This window comes from Chlamydomonas reinhardtii, chromosome 15 (assembly GCF_000002595.2).
Source record: "Chlamydomonas reinhardtii strain CC-503 cw92 mt+ chromosome 15, whole genome shotgun sequence".
Classification (NCBI taxonomy): domain Eukaryota; kingdom Viridiplantae; phylum Chlorophyta; class Chlorophyceae; order Chlamydomonadales; family Chlamydomonadaceae; genus Chlamydomonas; species Chlamydomonas reinhardtii.
The window spans coordinates 1,300,964-1,323,663 of NC_057018.1; the positions used below are offsets into that span (position 1 = coordinate 1,300,964).

Consider the following 22,700-nt stretch of genomic DNA (forward strand, 5'->3'; position numbering starts at 1 on the left):
TGAGCGCTGTATGTGCGAGGGGCCACAGGCATGAGACATCCAGACTGCGGCAAGCCGGCAGCACTCGCCGTGCATGCAGAGTTGCAAACATCAAGGAGTGACAACGAATGAGACCAGACGCGCCAGGGTTCGACTAGCATGAAGGGAGGAGCTTATACCGGTATGCCCGAGCCCCAATAACGAAGTAGGTCCCGTTGGTAAAGGATCATCGCAATGACACACTCGCGGCGGCATCCTTCACACACACACAGAACACACACATCTGCGCATTCTGCGCGCGGACACAGCCAGCGCTGGGTATGCGGTAATATCCAGTACCCTCATCGATGACAGTATGCGGTAGGCCGTGTGCCTGCGCAACACGTTTAATCGCGAGCGGGCATGGCCAGGGGTGCCTAAGAGCATCGGCAGGGGAGGTTGACATGCGACTCAAAAGTGTTTCCGACGCGTGCCGAGGAGGGCGTCGCTACGGCTTATAGTGCAAGGCCGTCATGCACACGTGCCCAGTAATTTTTACGCGAGGTTGACGAGCGATCCCCAACTGCTCGGATGGAACCCTTCGGGGCAGGACAGCGCTCCCAAAGGTTGTTTTGGACGGGCAATCCACCTTTGATATAGATGAGGTTCTGATCTTGACAGGCGTTCGGCAGCAAACGCCTGTGACAACACGAAGTTCAGGCTGTTTCGATTTAGTGCTCGAGTACAGTCCTAGCAATAAAGACAGTGCTGATAGTTACAGAGGCTGCCAGGCCGCGACCGAAACCGGAGCTGCGGGGAGCTTCGGCCGAACACATTCGATTGCCGCACCCTGCGTCATCCCTGCGCTTTGCGCGAAGTCGCCCGCTGGCCTTGCAGCTGTGTGCAGAGCTGATTGGACATCGACATAGGCAAGCAAGGAACGCCTGAGGAAAGACTTTTGTCAAGCAAATTTGCTGCCTGACGACGACGCGCCCGCGCAGGGCTTTTGAACAGTTCAATTGCTATTAAACTTAATAAAAGTGTGTAGTTAGAACTCATAGGCGCGGCAGGCATGGCGTCCAGCGCGGGGAGCGCGTTGCCGGGCTCCCCGTTCCCCGGTGGTGGCGCAGCAGCTATTGAGTACGCAACAAAGGCAGATGTGGACGACCCTAACTTCTACAGCTGGCTAGAGGATTGGATTGGTGCGTGTGCAACGTTGTGCTTAGCGAGGGCATTTCTTCAGGCTCCACTCCTGGAAACGCAGTGCAAGGGTGGTGCAGATTGCCGGTCCGCATGCACACAATCGCAAGGAAAAATAGTTAGGCGGTCCTCGGGCTCTTGCGTTACCGACGGGTTGACGCCTGCTCCCGTTCGCTGGCACGGCTCCTCCCCCGGGTTCTGCCTCCTTCGCTCCTGTGGGGCCCGCTGGCCACACCCGCCTGCCACTCCGATCCGAGCCCTAGTACCGAGTACATTCATATCATACATTACCAACATATCCACTCAAAACGACCGCAGGCGAGAAGAACGAGGATGCCGCCATCACCGACGTGTTTGCGACGCTCAACGACTACGGCACGCAGATCGACTGGGTGAGTGCCTCTGCAGGGAGCGACGGCGCGTGACCTCGACCGCGACCGCGACCCTGGCTTTGCCCCTAGCCCTGGCCCCTTGCCTATCTGATAGCTCCCGCCCAGCCTCCATCCTGCGATCCTCGTGCCGACTGTTAACCCTCCACACGTTTCTTTCTTTTGCCTCTGTGCAGCAACATCAGCAACAACAACAGCTGCTGCAAAAGCAGCAACAGCAACAACAACAACAACGCGGTGGCCAAGTCGCTGCCGCGGGCGACAAAGTCAGTCTCGTAGATGACGACGACGACGAGCCCGCCGGCGGCGGGCGTGGCCTGGATCCAATGGTGCCCGAGTCCCTGGATCTCATCGTGCCGGCGTCCCTGGATCCAATGGTGCCCGGATTCGTGGATCCCGGCGGCGGTGGCGGCGCCGCTGCCGGCAAGGCGCCCGCGTCTGTTGATCTGATGGAGGCGCTGGCGGCGGCGGTGGCGGCGTGCGCGGCGCCGGCGCCCGGGGCGGCGGCGGCGGCTGGCGGCGGCGGCATGGCGGCGGCGGCGGCGCCGCCGGGGGGCTACCGGCAGGATGCCTCGGTGATGGATACGATTATGGCGTCGGCGCCGCAATCATATGAGGGCGGCGTTGGCGGCGTTGGCGGCGTTGGCGGCGGCGGGCCCGCGGGGCTGTCGGCGCTGTGGCACACGCAGCTGCAGGGGCAGGGGCAGGTGCAGCAGCTGTCATGGCAGCAGCACCAGCACCAGCACCAGGGGCAGCGGCATTCGGACCCGGCGCTTTCGGGGTCAGGCTCCGGCTCCCATCTCGGCAGCGGCGGCAGCGCCGCCGCCGCCACCAGTGGCGGCAGCACTGGCGCCGTCAGTGCCGCCGGCAGCTTTGAGACGGGCCCAGCCGCCGCCGCCGCTGCAGCCGCCGCGGCGGCAGGGGTGGGCAGTGTCGCGCCTTCGCCGTCGGACTCGTGCGGCGACAGCGTTGGGGTCAGCGGCGGCGGCGGCGGAAACTTCGGCGGCGGCGGCGGCGGCGGCGGCGGCGGCGGCGGTTGGAGCTACCACATGGGCGGCGCCGGCTTTGGCGCTGGCTTTGGCGGCAGCGGCGGCGGTGTCAGCGGCAGCGGCGGCGGCAGCGGCGGCGGCTTCCTGTCGCTTCCGTCGGTGTTTGGGCAGGCGGCGGGGCAGGCGCCTGCAGGGCAGGTCGCTGCTTCCTCGGGTGCCGTCGCAGGCGCAGGCGCAGCCCCCGGCTTGGGCGGCTTGGGAGGCTTGGGAGGCTTGGGCGGCCTGGGCCTCGACTCCCACCTGCAGAACTACCTGCGAACGCAGGCCGACGGCGCCGCCCTCACAGCCTCCCTGGCCGCGTCGTCGCTGGCCGGCGCAGCCGGGACCGGCGGCGGCGGCGGCGGCGGCGGTTTGCTGGCGGCGGTTGGCAGCTCCGCCGGCTTGGCGGTGCTAGGGGGCGCCAGCGGTTCCCTGGGCTCCCTCCCAAGCGACGGCGTGACACGGCTCCCAAGCCACGGAACGGTTTCGTCCTTCACCGGCACGTCGCAGCCCCTGCCGCTGCCGGCCCTTCAGGTGTCCTCGGCGGCAGCACCGGCCGCGGCCCTTCAGCAGCCGCCGCCGCTGCCCGCCGCCGCGGCAGGACCGGCCAACCGCCTGCGTTCAGAGGCCGGGCTGGCGGTTGGCGTCGTACCGTTTGACCAACTGCTGGCGCGTGCGCTGTACGGCAGGGCCTCCAACTCTGGCCCCCCTCGCGTTAGTGCCGCCAGCAGCGGTACGACGGGCACGACGGCAGTTCCGCCGGCGGTTGGTGTGGCGGCGCCGCCGTCGCCGGATAGCTTTGGCGGCGGCGCGTTGCCAGGGTACAACAGCTCCGCCGCCGCCACCGCCGCCACCGCTGCCGGTGGCATGGGTGGGCCCGAGGGCGCGATGGTGTTGATGAGCCGCGGCAGCAGCGGCTTGCAGCAACAGACCGGTGCGCCGCCGGCGGCGGCGGCGGTGGCGTCGGCGCCGCCGCCACTGGATTACGTCATGCGTGCTGCCGGCTCGTCAATGACTCGCAACAGCATAGACTTTGGGTCGGGTGCGGGGTCGGGCTGCGAGGGCGGCGGTGGGAGTGGGCACTTTGGCCGCACGCCGTCGGATCCTCTGCTGTCGCCGTCTGGTCTGTCTGGTGGCGTGTCTGGCGCCGGACCCAGCGGCCTGTTCCCCCGGAACGGTTCGTCTGGTCTCGGCGGCGGCGGCACTGGCGGCTTGGGGAGCAGGCATCGTCACAGCAGGAAGAGCCTTAGCGGCGGCGCCGCCGCCGGCGGCGCCGCCACTGGCGGCGGCAGTGGCATGCCTGTGTCGCACGCGCGCGGCGGGCACGCGGGCAAGGCCATTGGCGGCGGCGGCGGTTGCGGCGGCGGCGGCACTGGCGGCGCGGCGGCGGGCGCGGGCAGTGGCGGCGCCAACCACCACTCCACGCAACGGGGAGTGGGCGTGAACGCCAGTGGTCGCCCCACCCGTACGGCCCGGACCAAGGTGTGTAGGTGTCAGATTGAGATTGGCACACCAGATTGAGACCAGACTGAGATTGGCACACTAGATTGAGATTGGCACACCAGATGACGGGCGTAACGGGCGTTACGGGCACGGGGTGTGATGCTAGAATCTGGCCGGAACGGCTTGCGAGGCCGTTCATGGTGGGTTGGTCTGGACTCTGATGCCGTCGCTCACTTGCAGTTAGTTGCTTGCCTTCGCCTCACACCCTTCGCCCCACATCCTTCGCCTTACCGCCGCTTGCTCCTGCACTTTTTGCACTCTAGTTGGGTACATCGCCCACGCGACGTGACGTGCTCCGTGTCTCCCCCGCCCCCTGCTCCTGGCTACGCGCTCACTTCTTACATAACCATGAATTGTGAATGTAACAATGTAGCCCCGTCCCCGGTTCCTAGCTATGCCTTCACCCATTAATACTAAAATAATCATGAATGTAACGCGCGTGTGACCCATGCAGGCCGTGTTTGCTGCCCTGGAGGCGGAGGTGGCGGGCAAGATGAGCGAGCTGGAGGCGCTCGAGGTGGAGCACAGCACGCTCAAGCAGCGCGTCGAGATCCTGGAGGTGAGGGGGTTAGCTTTGAACCAATCCCGTAAGGAAGCAGTCGCGCTGTCGGAAGAATGCGAGCTGTGGTACGTCACCATAGGTAGTCGGGCGGGCTTGGGCAGCGTAGCAGCAAGTGAGGGGGACAGAGAGAGAGAGAGATGAATGGATGGGACGGGGAGCTGGGCGATTGCAAGGTTGAAACATTGGGAAGGTGATGGAGGGGTGGGTGGGTGGGTGGGGCTGGGCTTGCATGCATGATTAATCAAGGATGGGGGCTTGCCTGAACGCGACATGGGCCTCCTTCGTGTGCACCAAGTGGTGCTTGCACCCTTCTCAAGCGATTGGCCCCCACACATACTTCTTACCCCCGCCCTAGCTTTTTCGTGATAACCACCCCCATACGGTACCCTCACACCCACCTCCCACTCTACCACTCTACCAATTCCTTCCAACCCCCACACCCACGCCCACACACACACACACACACACACACACACACACACACATGCCCACACACACACAGGTGGCGGTGGAGCGGCAGGACGTTGTGCTCAGCCTGCTCACGCCCGCCGCCGAGAAGCGCCGTGCGCTGCAGCAGCAGCTGCAGATGCAGGCGCAGGCGCAGCACACGGAGGGCGGCAGCGCGGCGGCGGCGGCGGCGGCCGCGGCGGGCGGCGACGCCGGCTTGCCTTCGTCGTTGCAGGGAGCTGCGAGGAAGCCGGAGCAGCAGCAGAGCAGCGGCGGCGGTGCCGACGCCGCAGCTCGCCAGGCGCAGCCAGCCAACCTGCAGTTCCAACGCATGTCCACCAGTGGCGAAATGCAGCAGCAGCAGCAGCGGCCGCCGGCGTCAGCGCCTTCGTCACGGGTCCTTGACGCAGCCCTCATCGGCGACGGCTCCGTTTGGGCGGCCGCCGCCGCCGCCTCCGGCGGCGGCGGCTACGCTGGCCTCTGCGCCTCCGCCTCCGCCGCCTCTGCCGCCTCCGCCGCCTCGGCCGCAGGCGCGGCGGGGTCCGGAGCGGCAGGAGCGGCGGCGGGGGCGGGGGCGGGGGCGGCGGGAGCTAACGCGAGCGGGTTGCCCGGCACGACGCCATCGTCTTGCACGCCGCCGTTCTCATCGTCGGCCCGGGCGGGCGCGTTTGCGGCGGCGGCCGCCGCCTCCGCGGCGGCCGGTGGGCTGAGCGGCGGCGGGGTGGGCGGACTGGCGGATGCGCTGGCGGTGCTGCCGCGGGGGCTGGAGGGGAGCAGGCTCATGGAGTGGGCGCGCAACTGCAGTCTTGAGGAGTTTAAGGACTGGTACAAGCAGTACCTGCAGGTAAACTGCTTCTCTGTACCATCATTGCAACCCCCGCTCTGTTGCCAAAGCATAGGTCACGCTCTCCTCCTCGCTCTTTTGCAGCGGGTTCGGCCAACCGGCGTCGTTTGGCCTGGTATCTGACAACCCCGCCCCCCGGGTTCTACTCTTCCTGGCTATGCCTTCACTTCTTCGCTAAATATAACTGCACCCCCCGCCCCTCCCAACCCCCTTTCCATTTTTGCCCCACAGCAAATCTCGCTCACGCTGCTCGAGGCCGAGGACGTCACGGCCGGCGGAGCTGCCAACGCGGCGGCGGAGGCGCGGCTAGTGGCGGCGGTCGCTGCTATGGGCGCTCGCACATGCCTGGTGTGTGTGTTCCAGCCGCTTGTGCTTCTGAAGCTCAAGGTGGGTGCTCAAGGCTGTGGCGGTTGAAGCCGAGGCCTGAGGGTTGTGTATGTGTGTGTTTGGAGAGGACGGGGAGGAGCAGGGTGAAGGGCAGGGCTGAATGTGTGCTCAGGTGTGCTTGGGTGCTTTTGGGTGCATGTGCGTGTTTGTGTGGGGGCCGGGGTGTGGGTTGTGGAGTTATGGGTGCCTGCGCAGTACTATCTTGTATGCCATGCGCAACGCAGCGTTGTCTTCATTGCCATATGCAGCTGCTCCTTGCTAATTACTTTTGAGTCGCTTATGCCTCTTATGTAATTACTGCCCATGATCCCTTCATCTCCTGCAGGGCATGAATTTGGAGACCAACGTCTACGAGGAGCCGCCGGATAGCCACTGGATGGACGTGATCAAGTGAGTCAATGGACGTGATCACGAAGCGACAGCATAAGGATTTGTTGTGTGTGCGGGGTGGGGATGAGAGATGCGGCAGGGGAGGACCGGACACAGGATTGATGTGATTGAGTCAGCATCGGACAGCAGTGCCTGGGTTCATTACTCCAGTGCCTGTCAACTCCCTGTCTTCACTTCTTTTGTCAATCGTGAATCTACACAAATTATATTTCCCCCCCCCACCCCCCCCCCCAACAACACAGGTACATGTCAGTGGGTGCGGCGCAGGTGGGCGAGATGGACACGCTGTTCCACTCCTACAACCTGCTGCACGACTCGTTCAGGGCGGAGCTGCAGGTGGGGAGAGGGGGGGAGAGTGGGGTTGTAAATACCAGGGGAAGACCGGCGAAGACAGGGGATCTAATCGGTTAAGGGGGCATGTTTATTTGATAGCTTATTCTTGTACTCCAACTTATTGCTATAACGCATTCGCCAGCATCTTGTGCTCCAAACTGTTTATGCTCCAAACCCAAGCTAACACATTTTACTTTTATAAATTATTTATATGTGTAACACAACCGCAGGACACGCAGCGCGAGCTCGCCGAGCTGGTGAACAAGCAGGACTCCATGGTGTCCACGGAGCGCTGCAGCGAGGGCGGCCTGCTGTTCACAATGCGACAGGTGGGTTTTAGGGTTTTAGGGGTTTTAGGGTTCTGGTTTTTTGGGTTGGGTGCGTTTGATGGCTAGCTTGCTAGCTCTGGTTTTAGGTTTGGAGAGCTGCCAGGGTGTTTTGCGCAGTATTCTGTGGCGTTTGATGCAGTTCTGTTTGGCATGTGGGGGAATGCCCCTATGCCATTCTTGGGAGGGATGCAAGGTCGGGCCACAGCACGCATGCCATGCCGCGCCACACCCCATGCAACAGCCTCCGCCAGGCGGCACAGCACAGCGGGTTGTCTCCTCTCTGCTCTCCTCACAGCAAAGCACTGTCTGATTTTTGCCTGCACAGACTAGAATCATGCCCCGCGCTATCCCTCACATTCCCCCCCCCCCTCACAGACGGCACTTCTCAAGCGTGTCCGCTCCATCCTCTCCAAAACCCACCTCCTGTACAGGTGCGTGTGTGTGTGAGGGCGCGCGCGTGTATGTGTGTGCCTGCCTGTGTGAGAGAAGGAGCGTGTGCGTGTATGCGTGTGCGTGTATGCGTGTACGTGTGTGTGTGGGGGGGGGGGGGGGTTGTAGATGCCAGCCTAACTGGACCAAACCCTGTGCAATAGAGCGATGGGGGGGGGGCCTTTTACCAAGTGACCAATTGAACAAGTGGGGCCGAATATTTACTAAGCGGCAACAGGAAGTATGTGGGCGAAACACGCACACACGCTATTGATGGGCATTGACAACAAGGGTCGTGCCCATGTGGCCATGTCTCAAGCAGCACGAAACACGCAGTCCAACAGCCACAGATGCCCAAGGTCGTGCTGTGTACTCGCGCCTTTTGTCGTGTTATTGTCGTTCTTGTGAACACATCCCCTGCGCCACTGCCTCGAGCTCCACAACCTTGGGTGACTTGGCATAGGCAAAGTGATGCTGGGTGTTGCGTTTCGGTTCACAACCTTGGGAAACAAAGTGATGCTGGGTGTTGCTTTCGGTGGGGCTTTGGCTGGCTTCGGCTTGGCTTCGACTCATGTTTGACTTACCCACCCACCCCCGGTACGCGCAACACGACACCTGCTGTCTACTTCACTAATTTTCTCTGTACCAATCCTTGCAACCCCCCTCCTCACCCGCCATCCTCACCCCCACCCCTCCCCACCCCCACGCAGCTGCACCATTGGGGTGGCCGCCATGCGCATCCTCAAACCCAAGGAGTGAGTGCACGGGGAAGAGGCTGATTGGTTTTTTTTGTTTGTGTGGTAGGAATGGGCCAATGGACGGCGGGTCGGGCCCGTTGGGCTGGGCAAGAAATGCTGTGAGGGAATGTAATCACTATGTTTGGCCGAATATACTGTGACAGTACTGCCCAGCCAGTACTCCCCCCCACTTCTCCCGATGGACTTCACGGACGTCGGTAGCAACGCGTCTACTATGCTACTGTACCTGGCTACGCCTTCACTTCTTAATTAATCATGAATTGTAATGTAACACCCACCCCGCGCACACGCACGCTCACAGGTTCGCCAAGTGTCAGGTGCAGAGCTACCCGTACTACCCCTGCGGCCCCTCGCTCATGCGCGCCTGCGCACAGGTGGGTGTGTGGGTGGGTGGGAGGGTGGGTGGGTGGGGGTGGGGGTGGGGGGAGTGCGGGAGTTGCAGTGTGCGTTGGGGGGCGGAGCGTGCGGGATGTCCGGGGTTCCTGAGCGGGGACTTCACGCGCTGGGTCGTGCGGGCGTCTTGGGGGGCGGGGGGCAAATGTGGGACGCGTGGGAATTGGGCACACGAAACACGGCACCCATCCGCCGAAGTGAACTGCCCCCCTCTCCCTATTCCTCCTCTCTTATCTTTCCCCACCACCATGTGCAATCCTCCCCATCCTGCGTGTCTACAACTGCGCTTCTTTTTGAATTCTCATTCATGTAACTCCCCTCCCTATTCGCTCCCTCCCCCCTCTCTTGCCCTCCCGCAGCTTCGAGCCATGAAACAGATCTGGGGCGTCAACATCTGCGGCGCCCCTGCTACTGCCGCTGGTGCTACTGCCGCCGACCCAGCTGCAGCCGCCGACCCAGCTGCAGCTGCTGCAGCTGCTGCTACTGCCGGTGGGGCGGCGGGCGGCGGCGGCGCCGGTGGCACGTATTCAGCATTGCTGATGGCGGCGGGGGCGGGGCAGTAGCAGTGGCTGTAGCAACCTGTTGCCGGAGGTGCTACAGCCAGCGCCGCCGCATCAGCAACCGCAGCAACAGCCGCAAGCAGAGCGGCAGTAGTGGCATCCGCGGCAGAAGCCGTGCCCCGGGTCCTGCTGCAGTGCCGGAATTCTTGTTGTGTTTTTGTACGGCAGAGGGGTAGGTTGGCACGTACCGTGTGTCGTCACGTGCAGGCCGCGGCCTTGGATGCCGTGGTCGTTGAAGGGGAAGAGGAGCGGTTGCGTGGGCGGCGTCATGGCGTTTTGGATTTGGATTCGTAATTTGTTGTGGTCGTGCAGCAGCAGGCGCAAGGTGGCAAGCCGGCAAGGCTTCTTTGTGATGCTTTGTTTGCGCGAGCAGCGATCGGAACCTTCCGAGCTGCCTGTGCCGCACTGGGCGCTACTACGGTAGTGCGTGGGTGTGCTGGTATAACTACAGTGCAGCCGTGCAGCAGCGCTGTGGCTACCGTGTGCGTGTGTGTGTGCGTGTGTGTGTACGGGTGTGCCTTCGGCTTGCTCGATGACGTATATGTCATGCGTGTGGGAATTGGCGTTTGGCCTATGTGAGTTGTGTGGTTTGGCCTATCGTCTGCCTCGTGCCGCAAGTGGGGAAATGAGAGCGGGTGGCTGTTGGCCGGCAGCGAAGGGGCCGCGCACGCACACACACGAAGTTTAGGGCATGCAATCCGGAAAAAGGCGGGCTTATGTCCCCTGTCCTGGCGGGAGGGATTTTCAGAAATGATTGTGTTTAGTTCCACGGTAGTTGACGTTTGGTCGGCGGCGTTCGCATCGGATGCATGGATGCGCCAACCACTGTCAGAAATCGCGTGGTGTGTCTTTACTATTTTGTCACAACAGCTTGTGGAAATTTCAAACACCCCTCGGGTTGGCAGCGGAGCTCTCTGCCCCCCAGGGTTCGTGTCGCATGCATGCATGCGTGGCGTGCCGTGGCAAAGCCGCTGTCGACGCTGTTGACGCGGTCGTGTGCCAAACGCAAAAAACCCAAAGACAGAAGGCAAATCGGAAATTACTTTACTATGGATGCTGTGAAGGCGTGCGTCGTGTACTGCACCGCGGGCCGTGCCGTGTGTGCGTATGCCGAGTAAGGCAGCGATAGTAAAGGCATGAACGCCTTTGTTGAGGCCTGCAGCTCGGCGGCCAGAGCTGGTGATTCAGAGGCGAACGCGCAAAGGCGGCGGCGTGATGGCAACAGGAGAAACGGGGCTTGCTGTCGTTCACTCGCTGTGTGAACGTGCTCTGAATAACGTCTGGAAAGGGATGCCCAACAACCTTCGCGTCTTGGTGATGCCCGTGGTTAAGTTGATGTTGTGAGCCTTTGTCCAACTTCCTACATGGGTGTGGGTGTTTCCATTCGCGGTACCGTTTGTGTTCTGGATGGCAATCTTTCCGAGCGCGATATTTCCGAGCGCTTGCTTGCTGCCGCGGTGGCGCCATGCGAGCTGGCGTCTTTAGCTGCCGTGGTCACCCCGCTTTGGCATCTCCTTTCCGGCCAAGTTGCATTTGCAAGTGGAAACTCGAAATCGCCTTCACCCGTTGTTTTTTGCGCACAGCCGCAATGCAAAGGCTCCACACCTTGCATTGTGTTATTTTGGGGGGTGGGGGGTGGGGTTGGAAGCATGGCGTGTGGATAATCGTCGACGCTCCATCACCTTATGGTGGTTGCATTCTTAAGCGGTGGGCATGTCGCCAGGCACAGGCAAGAGGAGAGAAACGCGAAGGTGAGACGCATCACTGTGACTTTGGGGTGGCAGGCAGGTGGCCTCAGCGACCACAAGAGACGCTGCACGAAATGCTACACGGCGGAACGTGCGTGTGTGTGGCTATTGATGGTTGTTGGCGGACGGCTGGAGGCTGGCAGCTGCCGAGTTTGCCTGGTGTTCGTTGAAGGCTGACGGGTGGGGGCGGCGGTTAATGCTGTCGGCGGCCCGTGGGCCATAGCGCAACCGTCAGGCGATGACACAGCAGAGACCTGCATGTCAGTATGCATTTTTAGTCTATTGCCGTCTGCATGTGCGTGGGTGTGTGTATGTGCGTGGTGGGCTGCTGGGAATAGCAGGCGGAATGCACAAGCACACACGCACACAGAAGAGTATCAAGAACTGCAGTTAGACAGCTTGGCTGGTGTTTCCTGTCGCTGCGTCCTGAAGCAACTGAGCGCAAAATCGGCGACGCCCGATGGTGCGGTGGGCGAGAGCGGGTTTCTAGCAATTTCTAGATGTTCCCAGGTATTGCCTGGGGTTGTGCAAGAACAACGTGGCACGAATAAATGAGATCTGTTTGGTATTTACAGCGAGCCAGGATTGGGGGAACGGGGGAGGGTGGAAGGGAAGGTGGAGCCGAGGGGGATTACGGTAATCATCGCTCCAACAACAGGTGATTGCCAACAAACGACTGCAACGCACGCCCGGCACGGGTGGGGGTGGGGGTGAAAGAGGTAGAGCTTCTTGGCATCAGCCAAAGAGGGGGCAGTGGATGGGTGCGCGTGGCTGTTATGCTGCCAGATGCAAAAATTGTAAAACGTTTGATCCCTTCCACGTCTACCTCTTAAGCCCGGGCGCGTCAATACATCGGCCTCTTTTGATGCAACTGCATGACAACAGTTGATCGTATACTCATACAGCACCAGCGTCCCCCTCGGGCCTAGCTATATGAGCAACTGTTGTTATGCAGTGCAGTGCAGTGTTATGAATGCGACATTACAAGAACGGACGGTCCGACCAAGCAAGGGTGCCCAGCACCCAGGTCAGGAGGGAACCATCTCCAGCCCGAAGGGAAACCGCCCTCCCCCCAGCTGGCTGCCGACCTTCACCAAACCGTGCATTGTGCAGTGTTATGCAGCTGCGCGCCCGCGCGGCGCTGGAGCGCTGGCTGCAGCATGCCCGTCACCGTTTGCGGCCAGCTCAGTGCTCGTATCGTGCAAATTTCTGTCGAAAAGAAGGAAGATACGAGCACTGGGCCAGCTGCGCTGTCTGTGTGGTGCTATCGCCTGGCCGCCGGGCGCCCAGAGCGTGAGGACTGCGCACCAGCAAAACTCTGAGAGCCAGCCAGCGTACGGTAATCATCGGTGAAGCAACCGCAAGCCTATTTTGCGACTCTTGCCCTGACTAGCCTTGTGGGAATCCGCGTGCCGGGATTACAGCCATCACTCTCAGGACCAGGCTTCTCACCACCCTCGCTCTTGCTTGTACTAGGAATTCAATGGCGCAAGGGGCCCCGTTACTCCCGTCCCCAAATGCCTGGCGCTTTTGTTCACAGAATAACACAGCAGCACGGAAATACGGAATGCACTCTCGACAAGAATCCCACGGAATCCCACCAGGTGCAGGCCCCTCCTGGGCCCTCCTTCTCTCCCGCCGCCGCCGTTTGCTGCCGCCTCCTTACCCGCTTGTTTCTCGGGACTGCGCTGTACCAGCTACCGTATATGTTGGCTACATGTTTCTCTTGCCCTGTCACATCGCCCCTGCATTACCCAGCGTTTCCTGACCCAGCGGTTGGGTAGCGTCTTGGGTAGCGTTTCCCGTGCCTTCTGAGCTGCTGCTCGGTGAGAGCGGGTCGCGGTGGTAAGGCAGGTTCGGGAAGTCCCGTAGGCAGTGGCAGTGCATAAGCGCGCGACTGGCCGAACGCCAGCAGTGTTGACCTGCAGGGCGTGCGATGGGACAGTGGTAAGGCAGGTTGGTAAAGTCGCGTAGGGTGCATCTGATTCCCAGAACCCAACAGATGGCACACAATTGGCAACGGCAGGGCAGGAGGAGTGCGCGGCTGGTCGAACGCCGGAGTTGCTGTACCGACGAGTTGCTGGCTGGCTGGAAGTTTGCTGACGCGCATTCCTCACGCTCCGGGCGCCCGGCCAGGTGATAGCACCACACCGCCACAACGCCACACCGCCACAACGCCACACTCGCGAGGCAGAGCCGCATCGCACCTGCAGGAAGATGACCTGCAGGGCGGGACCTTGACTCATTTGACTGAGGCTCACAAGCCCTCAGATCACATCACGGAGCGCGGCATTGCAAAAATTAAGGGTAAGAGGCAAAAATAAAGGTAAGAGGCAAAAACCACATACCAGCAGGCAAGGGCAGGGGTGCTTTGGGGGGGGGAGGCCCCGGAGGGAGGCCGTGTGTGCGTGGTGCGCACAAATGCCCGGCCACGTGGTCCCAGCCCTTCCCCGCCGTCCTACCACCACAACCGACACTTCACCAGCCCCCCTCGACGTCATTCTCTGTGCATCGCTTCCCCGCAAGGCGCCGCGGCCGCTCCACGCAGGGGTGCACGTTCGGCCTCAGACTGTGGAGGGGCTCAGCCCCTTTTCCCGTGACCGGGGAACACTCGTCATGGCCGCATGCATGGAAATCGACGAACCGCATACGAGACCCTCTGCTTTACAATTACAATTCATGCTTCGTTACCTGGATAGTAGATAATCCAAGAGGAGAATGCGTATGCAAGCACAGGACGTGCACTCGGCTGCTCGGTCAACAAGACCGCGAACTCGCCATGTCAGCATTTACTGTAAAATCTCAAATAACAACAATGTTTCACGCTCGCTTGAGTCCCCTCAGCCCCAGCCGGCCAAGCCGGCCCGCAAACTTGCATCGATTGTGCTTGCTGCGGCTGTGGCGCTTTCTCCGCTCGTGCCAGCGACTGACGTGGCAGCATCGGAGGCGGTTGCGACAAGCAGCGCGGCGCTGGAGCTTCAGCAAGCATATGACAAGTAAGCTGGCCCCGAGGGCGGCGTATGTGGGGTCCAGTTGCCCGGGACCCCAGAGGGTTGCCTGTTGTTGAAGCGGATGGCAGGAGTCGTGGGGGACAGCTGCAGTGGCTGGGGCGAGCTGCTGCCGAGATCGGTGGGGTTGGGGGTTTGGGGGTTATGTCCATAAGTTCAAACCCAAGACCCCAGAGCGCGAAGGAGGTGTGGCCTTAACAGGGGGGGGGGGGCGATTGGGGTGATGAGGGGTGGTTCGCGCAAGCGGGTGATTGCCACACAAGCAGACCGGCTGCGGCTGCGGCTGCGTTTGGGGGGCTGTTCCGGGGTGGACGCGTACGCAGCCAGACCTCTGGAGTCTGAGGCGGAGGAGTGGGGATGGCTCATGTGGCGTGGGCGTGGGCGTGAGGAACCACTTTGATGATGACTTGAAGGAGTGGGGCGGGGTTAAGTTTGAACCAATCCCGTAAGGGGGGGGGCACGAGGGAGGGCGTGAGAGAGGGGGGGGGGGGCACACACACACACACACACACGCACTTCAAAGCACACTCTCCCCCTCTCACAGGTACTCCGCCTCCTACGACGAGCTGGATGGCGGCGCGGCGGCGGACGCGCTCGGCTTCCCGCAGCTGCGGGCGCAGCTGCTGGCGCAGGTGGATGCGGGAGGGACTGCTGTGTGTGTGTGTGTGTGTGTGTGTGTGTGTGTGTGTGTGTGTGTGTGTGTGTGTGTGTGTGTGTGTGTGTGTGTGTGTGTGTGTGTGTGTGTGTGTGTATGCGTGTGTGTGTGTGTGTGTGTGTGTATATGTGTGTGTATGTCTGTGTGTGTGTGTGTGTGTGTGTGTGTGTGTGTGTGTGTGTGTGTGCGTGTGTGTGTGTAAGTGTGTGTTTGCGTGTGTGTGTGTAAGTGTGTGTGTGTGTAAGTGTGTGTTTGCGTGTGTGTGTAAGTGTGTATGTGTGTGTGTGTGGCTGCGTGTGTGTGTGCGTGTGTGTGTATGTGTTATGGGGGTGGGTGGGTTAACACCCTGCCTGGTGGTCCGCTAGTTAAGCTTGGTCGGAGTTTGTTTGTGCTGGTATTCAGACACCCCCTCACCACCACCACTACCACCCGCACCTACACACGCACACAAACCCGCCCCCATTTCTTAAGTAATCATGAATGTAACCCCGCCCCCCACGACACCCACACCCACACACGCTCGCATCCACAGGCCCGCGGTCGTACGCTGGAGGTGGCTGTGGGCACCGGCCTCAACCTGCAATACTACGACTGGGCGCAGCCTGCCCCCGCCGCCGCCACCGAAGCAACCGGTGGTGGTGGCGAGGAAGAAGCCGCCGCCACTGCCGCCGCCAGCTCGGGCGTAACATCACTGGACACGGGTGAGGCTATGGTGGTCTGGGGGTGGTCTGGTGTGAGGGTATGGTGGTCTGGGGGTGAGGGTATGGTGGTGTGGGGGTGCCTGCTTCGCTGCTCCCCCTTTGCGGGTCCCAAGCCCGCACCGAGGCCAGACCGCCTGAGCGCTCTGGCTCTGCTGGGTCTTGCTTTAGTGAGGTCTATCCGGGCTGTGCTACTGCCACCTCATCTCAGCGCTCTCAACCTTTGTGATTTAATCACTCAGTTCTCTACATGACAGGCTACCCTCCCCTCCATTGCATTGAGTTCGGTTTAGTTTGGGCTGGTATGCAAACCTCCCCCTCCCGCACACAAACATGCACACCCAAACCCCCGCTCGCCCCCATGTTTGTGCAGTGGACCTGAGTCCCGGCATGCTGGCACAGGCGAGGGCGCGGGTGCGGGGCAGTCCGGGACTGGCGGGCCGCCCCATTGCCTTCCAACAGGTTGGTCAGAGGGGGGTAGGGAGGGAGGAAGGGAGGGGCGGAGCGAGGGTGTTGGCAGGGGTTGCAGGGATGTTTGGAAAGGCGGTACAGGATGCACTGAGGGGTGGGGCGTGTAGGGTATTTATGGGGGTGGGATGCGGGGATAAGGGGCAAGGGGGGGGGGGGCAAGTGCGGGGGGGGGGGGGGGGCTGCCCTGGCAAGCATGGGGCGGCCGCACGCAAACCCAATCACAATCTCTGACTGCCTGACCCGGTGGGGTCCATTCCTCCCCGTCGTTATGCTCAGGTTCATGAGTGCTGATCGCACAGCAGCTTCACACCCGATTCAACACCACCAACCGCCAACCACCAACCTCCAACGTCCACCCGCAGGCTGACGTGGCGGCGCTGCCGTACGCCGACTCGGCCTTCGACACGGTGGTTGACACGTTCAGCCTGTGTGTTTTCCCCGACCCCCAGGCAGCCATGCACGAGGTGGGTGGGCCCCGACCTCGGGAGCTGTCATTTATTTCTTGCCGTCTCTCTTGTGTGTGCCAGAAGCCCCTCCCACTGCCTTTCTGTTGCTTGGACCGTACGGTACGGCATACATGTATATATGGTACGGCATGCAAGTGTACGGTACGGTACAGTGCTTGCGCACGGTATGGTGCATGTGTGTGTGGTGTAGTAGGCGTGCGTGCGCAGTCGCGTGGGTGCCGGTGCATGGGTGGGGTGGGGTTGGGGTTGGGGTTGGGGTTGGGGTTGGGGTTGGGGTTGGGGTTGGGGCTGGGGCTGGGGTGGGGTGGGGTGGGTGGCGGGGTGGGTGGCGGGGTGGGTGGCGGGGTGGGTGGCGGGGTGGGTGGCGGGGTGGGTGGCGGGGTGGGTGGCGGGGTGGGTGGCGGGGTGGGTGGCGGGGTGGGTGGGAGGACGAGGTGGGGGGGTGATTCCAACTTGTGACGTCATACCCACACGCCATACCGTATCGTGCGGTAGGGGTGCCTGATGCCACAGGCGCCGAGACCCCGAGCTCATTCCATCGATGTGTTCGCTGTTCACGCGACCTAGCCTAACTTAGCTTGTTTTCTCTCGCTTGTTTGCTTTCGCTTGTTTGCTTTCGCTTGTTTGCTTTCGCTTGTTTGCTTTCGCTTCTTCGCTTTAGCTTGGCCCCCACCCTTTGGAAAGCTGTATCCCACGCAGGAGGCATCTCATGCATGCACACCCCACATCCACCCAACGGTTGAGCGACGATTCCTTAGCTATTGGGACCTGTTGCATTGGGACACGGGCAAACCCCACCCCACGCTGCTGCTCTACGAAGCCTCGGCCCACATCCCATCAGTATTATTGCTTGCAACTAACGCCTCTGCCTGCACTCCCCGCGTTTTCGTTGGTTTTGGTTTAGTTTGGGCTGGTATTTACAACCCACCCCACCCCACGCACCCACGCACCCGCCCCACAGCAGTCCAACCACAGCCCATGTGTTCATAGTGTTCGCTTCCCTCCACATTTGCCACCCCCACGCCGCTGCCACGTCACCATACACGCGTGCACGCCGCGCTCTATTAGGCGACGATTCCTTGACAATTGTAAACCTACATCTTCCATGCTCGGGCACACAACCCCTCCCGCCCTCGCTCACACATACACACGCACTCGCACAGCTTGCACGGGTTGTGCGGCCAGCAAGCGGCGGCGGCGGTGGCGGCGGTGGGCGGCTGCTGCTGCTGGAACACAGCCGGTCAGACAACCCGCTCCTAGCTGCTTACCAGGTGGGTGCGTGGGGGGCGCGCGCGCTACGAATTGGAAGCTATTTGATTCTTGCATGTATTGACGATGGTGATTGCTAGACCGGGTGCAGCACGCGCGTCCGCGTGTGCGTCGTGCTGGACCACGCTAGATAGGCACAACACGCACCAATCAACGCACCAATCAACACAAGCCCACGATTCGATGTGATGCATATATGAACTCCAACTGCATGAGTTCATGCCAGTGCCTAAGCCGCCGTTTCAATGTATGAATGACCAATCTGTAACACGCACGCACGCACTACTTACACCTGCATGCCTCGCACACACTGTCTTTGCGCTTTTTGTTTTATGTCCTCGTGCTGTTCCTCACACACACATCGGCGCATTCCCTTATCCATCAGGATGCTACTGCCGGCCCCGTGGCGGCCTTGGGCAAGGGCTGCGTTTGGAACCAGGTGTGTGTGTGTGTGTGTGTATGCGGTGTGGGGGGTCTGGGGGTCTGAGGGGTTAGGGCACTGGGAAGGTTAGCATAGCAGTTAGCAATAGCAAAGTGTGAGCGACATCGGCAATGGAGAGGGCGTTGGAGGGCGCTGGAGGGCGGGAGAGGGCGGGGGAGGGAGGGGGAGGGAGGGAGGGGGCGGGAGGGGTAGGGAGGGCGGGGGAGGGAGGGCGGGAAAGGGAGGGCGTTGGAGGGAGGGCGTTAGAGGGCGTTAGAGGGCGGGGGAGGGCGGGAGAGGGAGGGAGGGGGGGGGGAAGGAGGGGGATGGAATGGGGGGGGACTGCAGTTGTGTTGGGGGGCGCATTCACACCTCGCACTATCTATGGAATGCCTAACAACATGCATAGGCAACGAACCTTTCGCCTTGCTGAGGCGTTATGTATGCTATGCCTGCTGTCGTCTGCTGCCGAACCCACCCGCAGGATGTGGAGGCTATGGCGGCTCGCGCTGGGCTCGTCGTGACACGGGCGGAGCGGTTTGCGGCGGGCACGGTGGAATTGTTGGTCGCAGAGAAGCCGGCGCCGCCACAACAATAACTATCTAGATTCACAACAGCCCTTCTAGCAAGCATTTCTCTGAGATGACTTATGACCAGCATGCTACCATCTAAGCTAGTAGACAGTATAGTGGCGGATGTGATGCTGCTTGGGCAAGTAGGCGCGTCAACAGTTGATGGGGGCACGCACGGTGTGGTTGCGAGTGCTAGTTGGGGAGGAGTAAGCCACCGCCGCCACCGTCACCGTGGGCAATAGTGGGCTGAGCCATGTACCTGTGCGTGTGTGTGTGTTACATGATTGGAAGTCTGCACTCCTAATACCTGCAACAAGATTAACCGAGCCGCAAGGGCCCCCCATCTACTGGAACTGCTGGATTGTTAGCAGTGCTCGTATCTTAAGAAGGCAGGCGCGGCGCCAGTGACAGATTTCCGAAAACAGGCATCTTTAATTTTCAGAAACCCGCTGCCGCCGCATCTTTCATCCCCAAAATTTTTCCGGGGGCTCCGCCCCCAACATATGCCACTCGGGGAAAGCCGCTCATCCGAATCTGGTCCGAAGTTGGTCCGAAGATCTGTCCGAAACCTGATCCGAAGCCTGGTCCGAAAGACCATCCGAAGCTGGTCCGAGTTCCTGGTCCGAGTTCCTGCACCTCGGTACACTACAAAGTTCGCGGTGTGGCGTGATTGCAGTTCGCTTGCTTGCTGGGGTACATCCTAGACGGCTGAAGATAATGATGATTGCAATGGAACATACTCAAGTAGCTTTGGACTTTAAGCAGCACTCGGTTGTGACTATGTACGCGAGCGACTGGAAGTAACCGCGACGCTCAGACTGTCGATTGCGAGCCTGGACTGGATCTATATGACAATGATTGAGCCGTTATACATTCTTACACAAGAATTGTTATTGTTCCAAAGCTGGTGTTACTTTGTTGGCGGGCGGCCCGCCATCCGAACTGACCCGTCTGTCCGAACTGGGCCGCCCATGTCGCGCCCAGACTGCCCCTCCCATCCGAACCTCCCGGTCCGAACTTTTCGGACCGGCTTCGGACCAGCTTCGGACCAGGTTCGGACGTCAAACCCCGGTTTCGGACGCAGAACACGCCCTGTCATGCAGGGAGTACCTATTATTATTATTATTATCAAACCCCGGTTTCGGACGCCTTGGTTTTCCCCGAGTGTGCGCGATTCGTGTCAGGCCAGGGGTGTGTCAGGCTTGCCCTGTTGCAGCGTGCCAAATGCGGCTGCAGTTGCCCCCAGCCCCCGTTCCGGCTCCGGCACAGCAAAATATTCCGCCGCACGGGATGTGCCACTGTTACAGCGTGCGGGGTGAGGTAGCTGTTGCCACATTAACGCTATTGCTGAATAAAGCACCGGCTTCATGGCTCCATGGCAAATCGTGGCCCATCCCCACGCCAAACCCCAGCGCCCTCACCCACGCTCATCATGCTCACTCACCCACGGCATGACTACCCTGGTAGAAGGCTGGCCTATCGTGGTGTGCCCCCCAGCAGGACACGGCCGTAGATTATCCTGGAGAACCTCAGTCACCCTTGCCTTGGGCCCGGACAAGTGACAGAAACGCCCCAAAATGTCTTCTGCCATTCTCAGAAAGACCCCCCAAAACCTGAAGCGTTTTGACAGATTTTTGGCCTCAAGAATACAAAAGTTCTTCCGCCGGAGGCTTTTTGGGGGCAAATTTCTGTCGAAAAGAAGGAAGATACGAGCACTGATTGTTAGTTGCCTCTTGCACTACTTGCACACCGAGTGCACCATCATGGTTCTGTCTAACCAAAAGACAGCGCTTACGCGTACGTACGCAGCAAGCCAACTTAACCTGGTCAGCACCTTGCACAACCTGATTCATTGAATCAGAACTGATACCGTACGTCGATCTGACACACGTGTACACTTCATACTCCAGTAAAACATGCCGTTCATCCTCTGCTCCTTTGTTGCAGAGGGGGCAAAGCCTGGCATTTCTAGGTAAATGGCGGTCTCTATTAGCTGCAATTGGCCAAGCAACAGCAAAGCCGAAACCTCATAAGGCATCTGTGTGCACGTCTGTGTAGTCTGTGTGCTTCAAAAAGGGATAAAACGGTGAGCGTGGGGTGGTTGCATGGGTGGCGCCGCTCGCTCAAAACTAAGCCCCATCCAGTGCTTGTGTTTGGACAAATGCAGCCCGGGGCGCAAGGAATCAGGTGGGAACGTCTCAGGTGGTCGGTGTAATCAAACGATCGTGGGTCCAGGAAGCCATCAATCTTTTCCTGCACGCGCTAATCAGCTCAGCCTCTGGCAGCAGCTTAGAAAGCAACCAAAGCACTTGCTCCGTCCCTCCAGTGATGTCGGCAAATCCTTCCATACATCAAAAATGTCATCTGAGGCTGCAAGCGTCCAGCTACCTCATCTCCCAGACATGATTGGGGTCGGTTCGAGGTAGAAAAATACTCAACACGGGCGGGCACTTCACATGCATGGGTATGTACGGCTAGTACGGCCCTTTGGATTCATGCCATGCACCGCACGTACGCATGCTTGCCAGCATATGCACGCTTAGCACGCTCCTAGCCCACCCTGCACACGCACATGTGCACCGTGGGGACAGCAACAGATAGATGTGTCATCAGAGCATACCAGTTTAAAAAGCAAGCAGCAGACATGTATGGGGCATGCTGGCATGTGGAATGCTCACTTCTCACTCCCGGTATGCTAGTGTGAATGGCTAGGTAGTGTGATATAACAGCAAGTAAGAAGTCATGATCAGCAGGCAGTCGCCCCACCTACAGCTGCACGCACACAACTCTTGCTTCCAGCCAGCTAATGCATGGTGCATGAAGATGTTGCACTGCGTTCTCCTTAAGAATCAACAGACCGCCATTTCTGCAACACAGCACTACAGAAGACACGCAAAAAAGTTAGCTGGCATCACGTGACATCGCTGCAACACGCCGCCAAGCGCCAAGCAACTGCAATGAAACCAGCACCACGCCAGGCCAAGTTACGCGTTCTGCTGTGAGATTGTGACTGCCGCGCCGGATGTCAGCCACCCAATCAACACACACCACATTCATCCAATACTTCACACGTGATGATAATCTGTTGTACTGTATGCAGTCAGAAGGTGTGTGGATGGGTGAATGATGCTAGCTTGCCAATTGACCTCACCGTGCCATCCATTTTGTGGCCAGATTTCCAGTGACCAGGTTATTCCACCTGACATGAAAGTGTGTGTTGGACGCCAGCTATGCCAGCCACTGCTGATGAACGATGCCCATGCACGCTCTACGTGGACGCTCTCATAACTAACCCTGCCCACCATGTACCAGTGTTTTGTTTTCAACTTGCTCAAGCTTATGGACATTACACACCATGTAATCTTTCCGGCGAAAAGCGCCCAACATTTTTTACCAAGGCGTACATGTACTCATCTTGGATTGCACCTACGGCACATGTACAGAATGTAAGTAAGCTTGTGCATGTAGCTATACACCTGTGCTATGTTAGCGACCCTGCATCTATCTGCATGATCTGTTACAATATGCACTGTTTACATCTATATAAACAAAAGGTCACACACACACATACATACACGCACGCACGCACTCACGCATGCACACACGCACACATGCATGCACGCACGCATGCATGCATGCATGCAAACACACACACGCACACGCACACGCACACGCACACGCTTACGCACACGCACACGCACACTCACACTCACACGCACACGCACACGCACATGCACACGCACACGCACACACACACGCACACACGCACACACACACGCACACACGCACACACGCACACACACACACACGCACACACACACACACACACACACACACACACACACACACACACACACACACACACACACACACACACACAC

The 22,700-nt window shown here is 60.2% G+C and overlaps 2 protein-coding genes across 2 annotated transcripts; both read left to right on the forward strand.

The window, feature by feature from the left end:
- The first annotated feature begins 626 nt into the window (after window positions 1–626).
- Window positions 627–12,071, forward strand: CHLRE_15g641850v5 (uncharacterized protein). Its single transcript, XM_043070679.1, has 13 exons — window positions 627–1,160; window positions 1,477–1,550; window positions 1,724–4,057; window positions 4,533–4,637; window positions 5,143–5,931; window positions 6,163–6,318; window positions 6,644–6,708; window positions 6,951–7,044; window positions 7,272–7,370; window positions 7,746–7,801; window positions 8,510–8,554; window positions 8,859–8,931; window positions 9,310–12,071. The coding sequence occupies exons 1-13, from the start codon at window positions 1,031–1,033 to the stop codon at window positions 9,511–9,513; spliced, it is 4,224 nt and encodes a 1,407-aa protein (XP_042916537.1). The 5' UTR covers window positions 627–1,030; the 3' UTR covers window positions 9,514–12,071.
- Window positions 12,072–13,944: 1,873 nt separating this feature from the next.
- CHLRE_15g641875v5 (uncharacterized protein) lies at window positions 13,945–19,268 on the forward strand. Its single transcript, XM_043070680.1, has 8 exons — window positions 13,945–14,254; window positions 14,811–14,898; window positions 15,454–15,622; window positions 15,993–16,081; window positions 16,453–16,554; window positions 17,721–17,828; window positions 18,212–18,265; window positions 18,732–19,268. The coding sequence occupies exons 1-8, from the start codon at window positions 13,977–13,979 to the stop codon at window positions 18,843–18,845; spliced, it is 1,002 nt and encodes a 333-aa protein (XP_042916538.1). The 5' UTR covers window positions 13,945–13,976; the 3' UTR covers window positions 18,846–19,268.
- The last annotated feature ends 3,432 nt before the right edge of the window (window positions 19,269–22,700 follow it).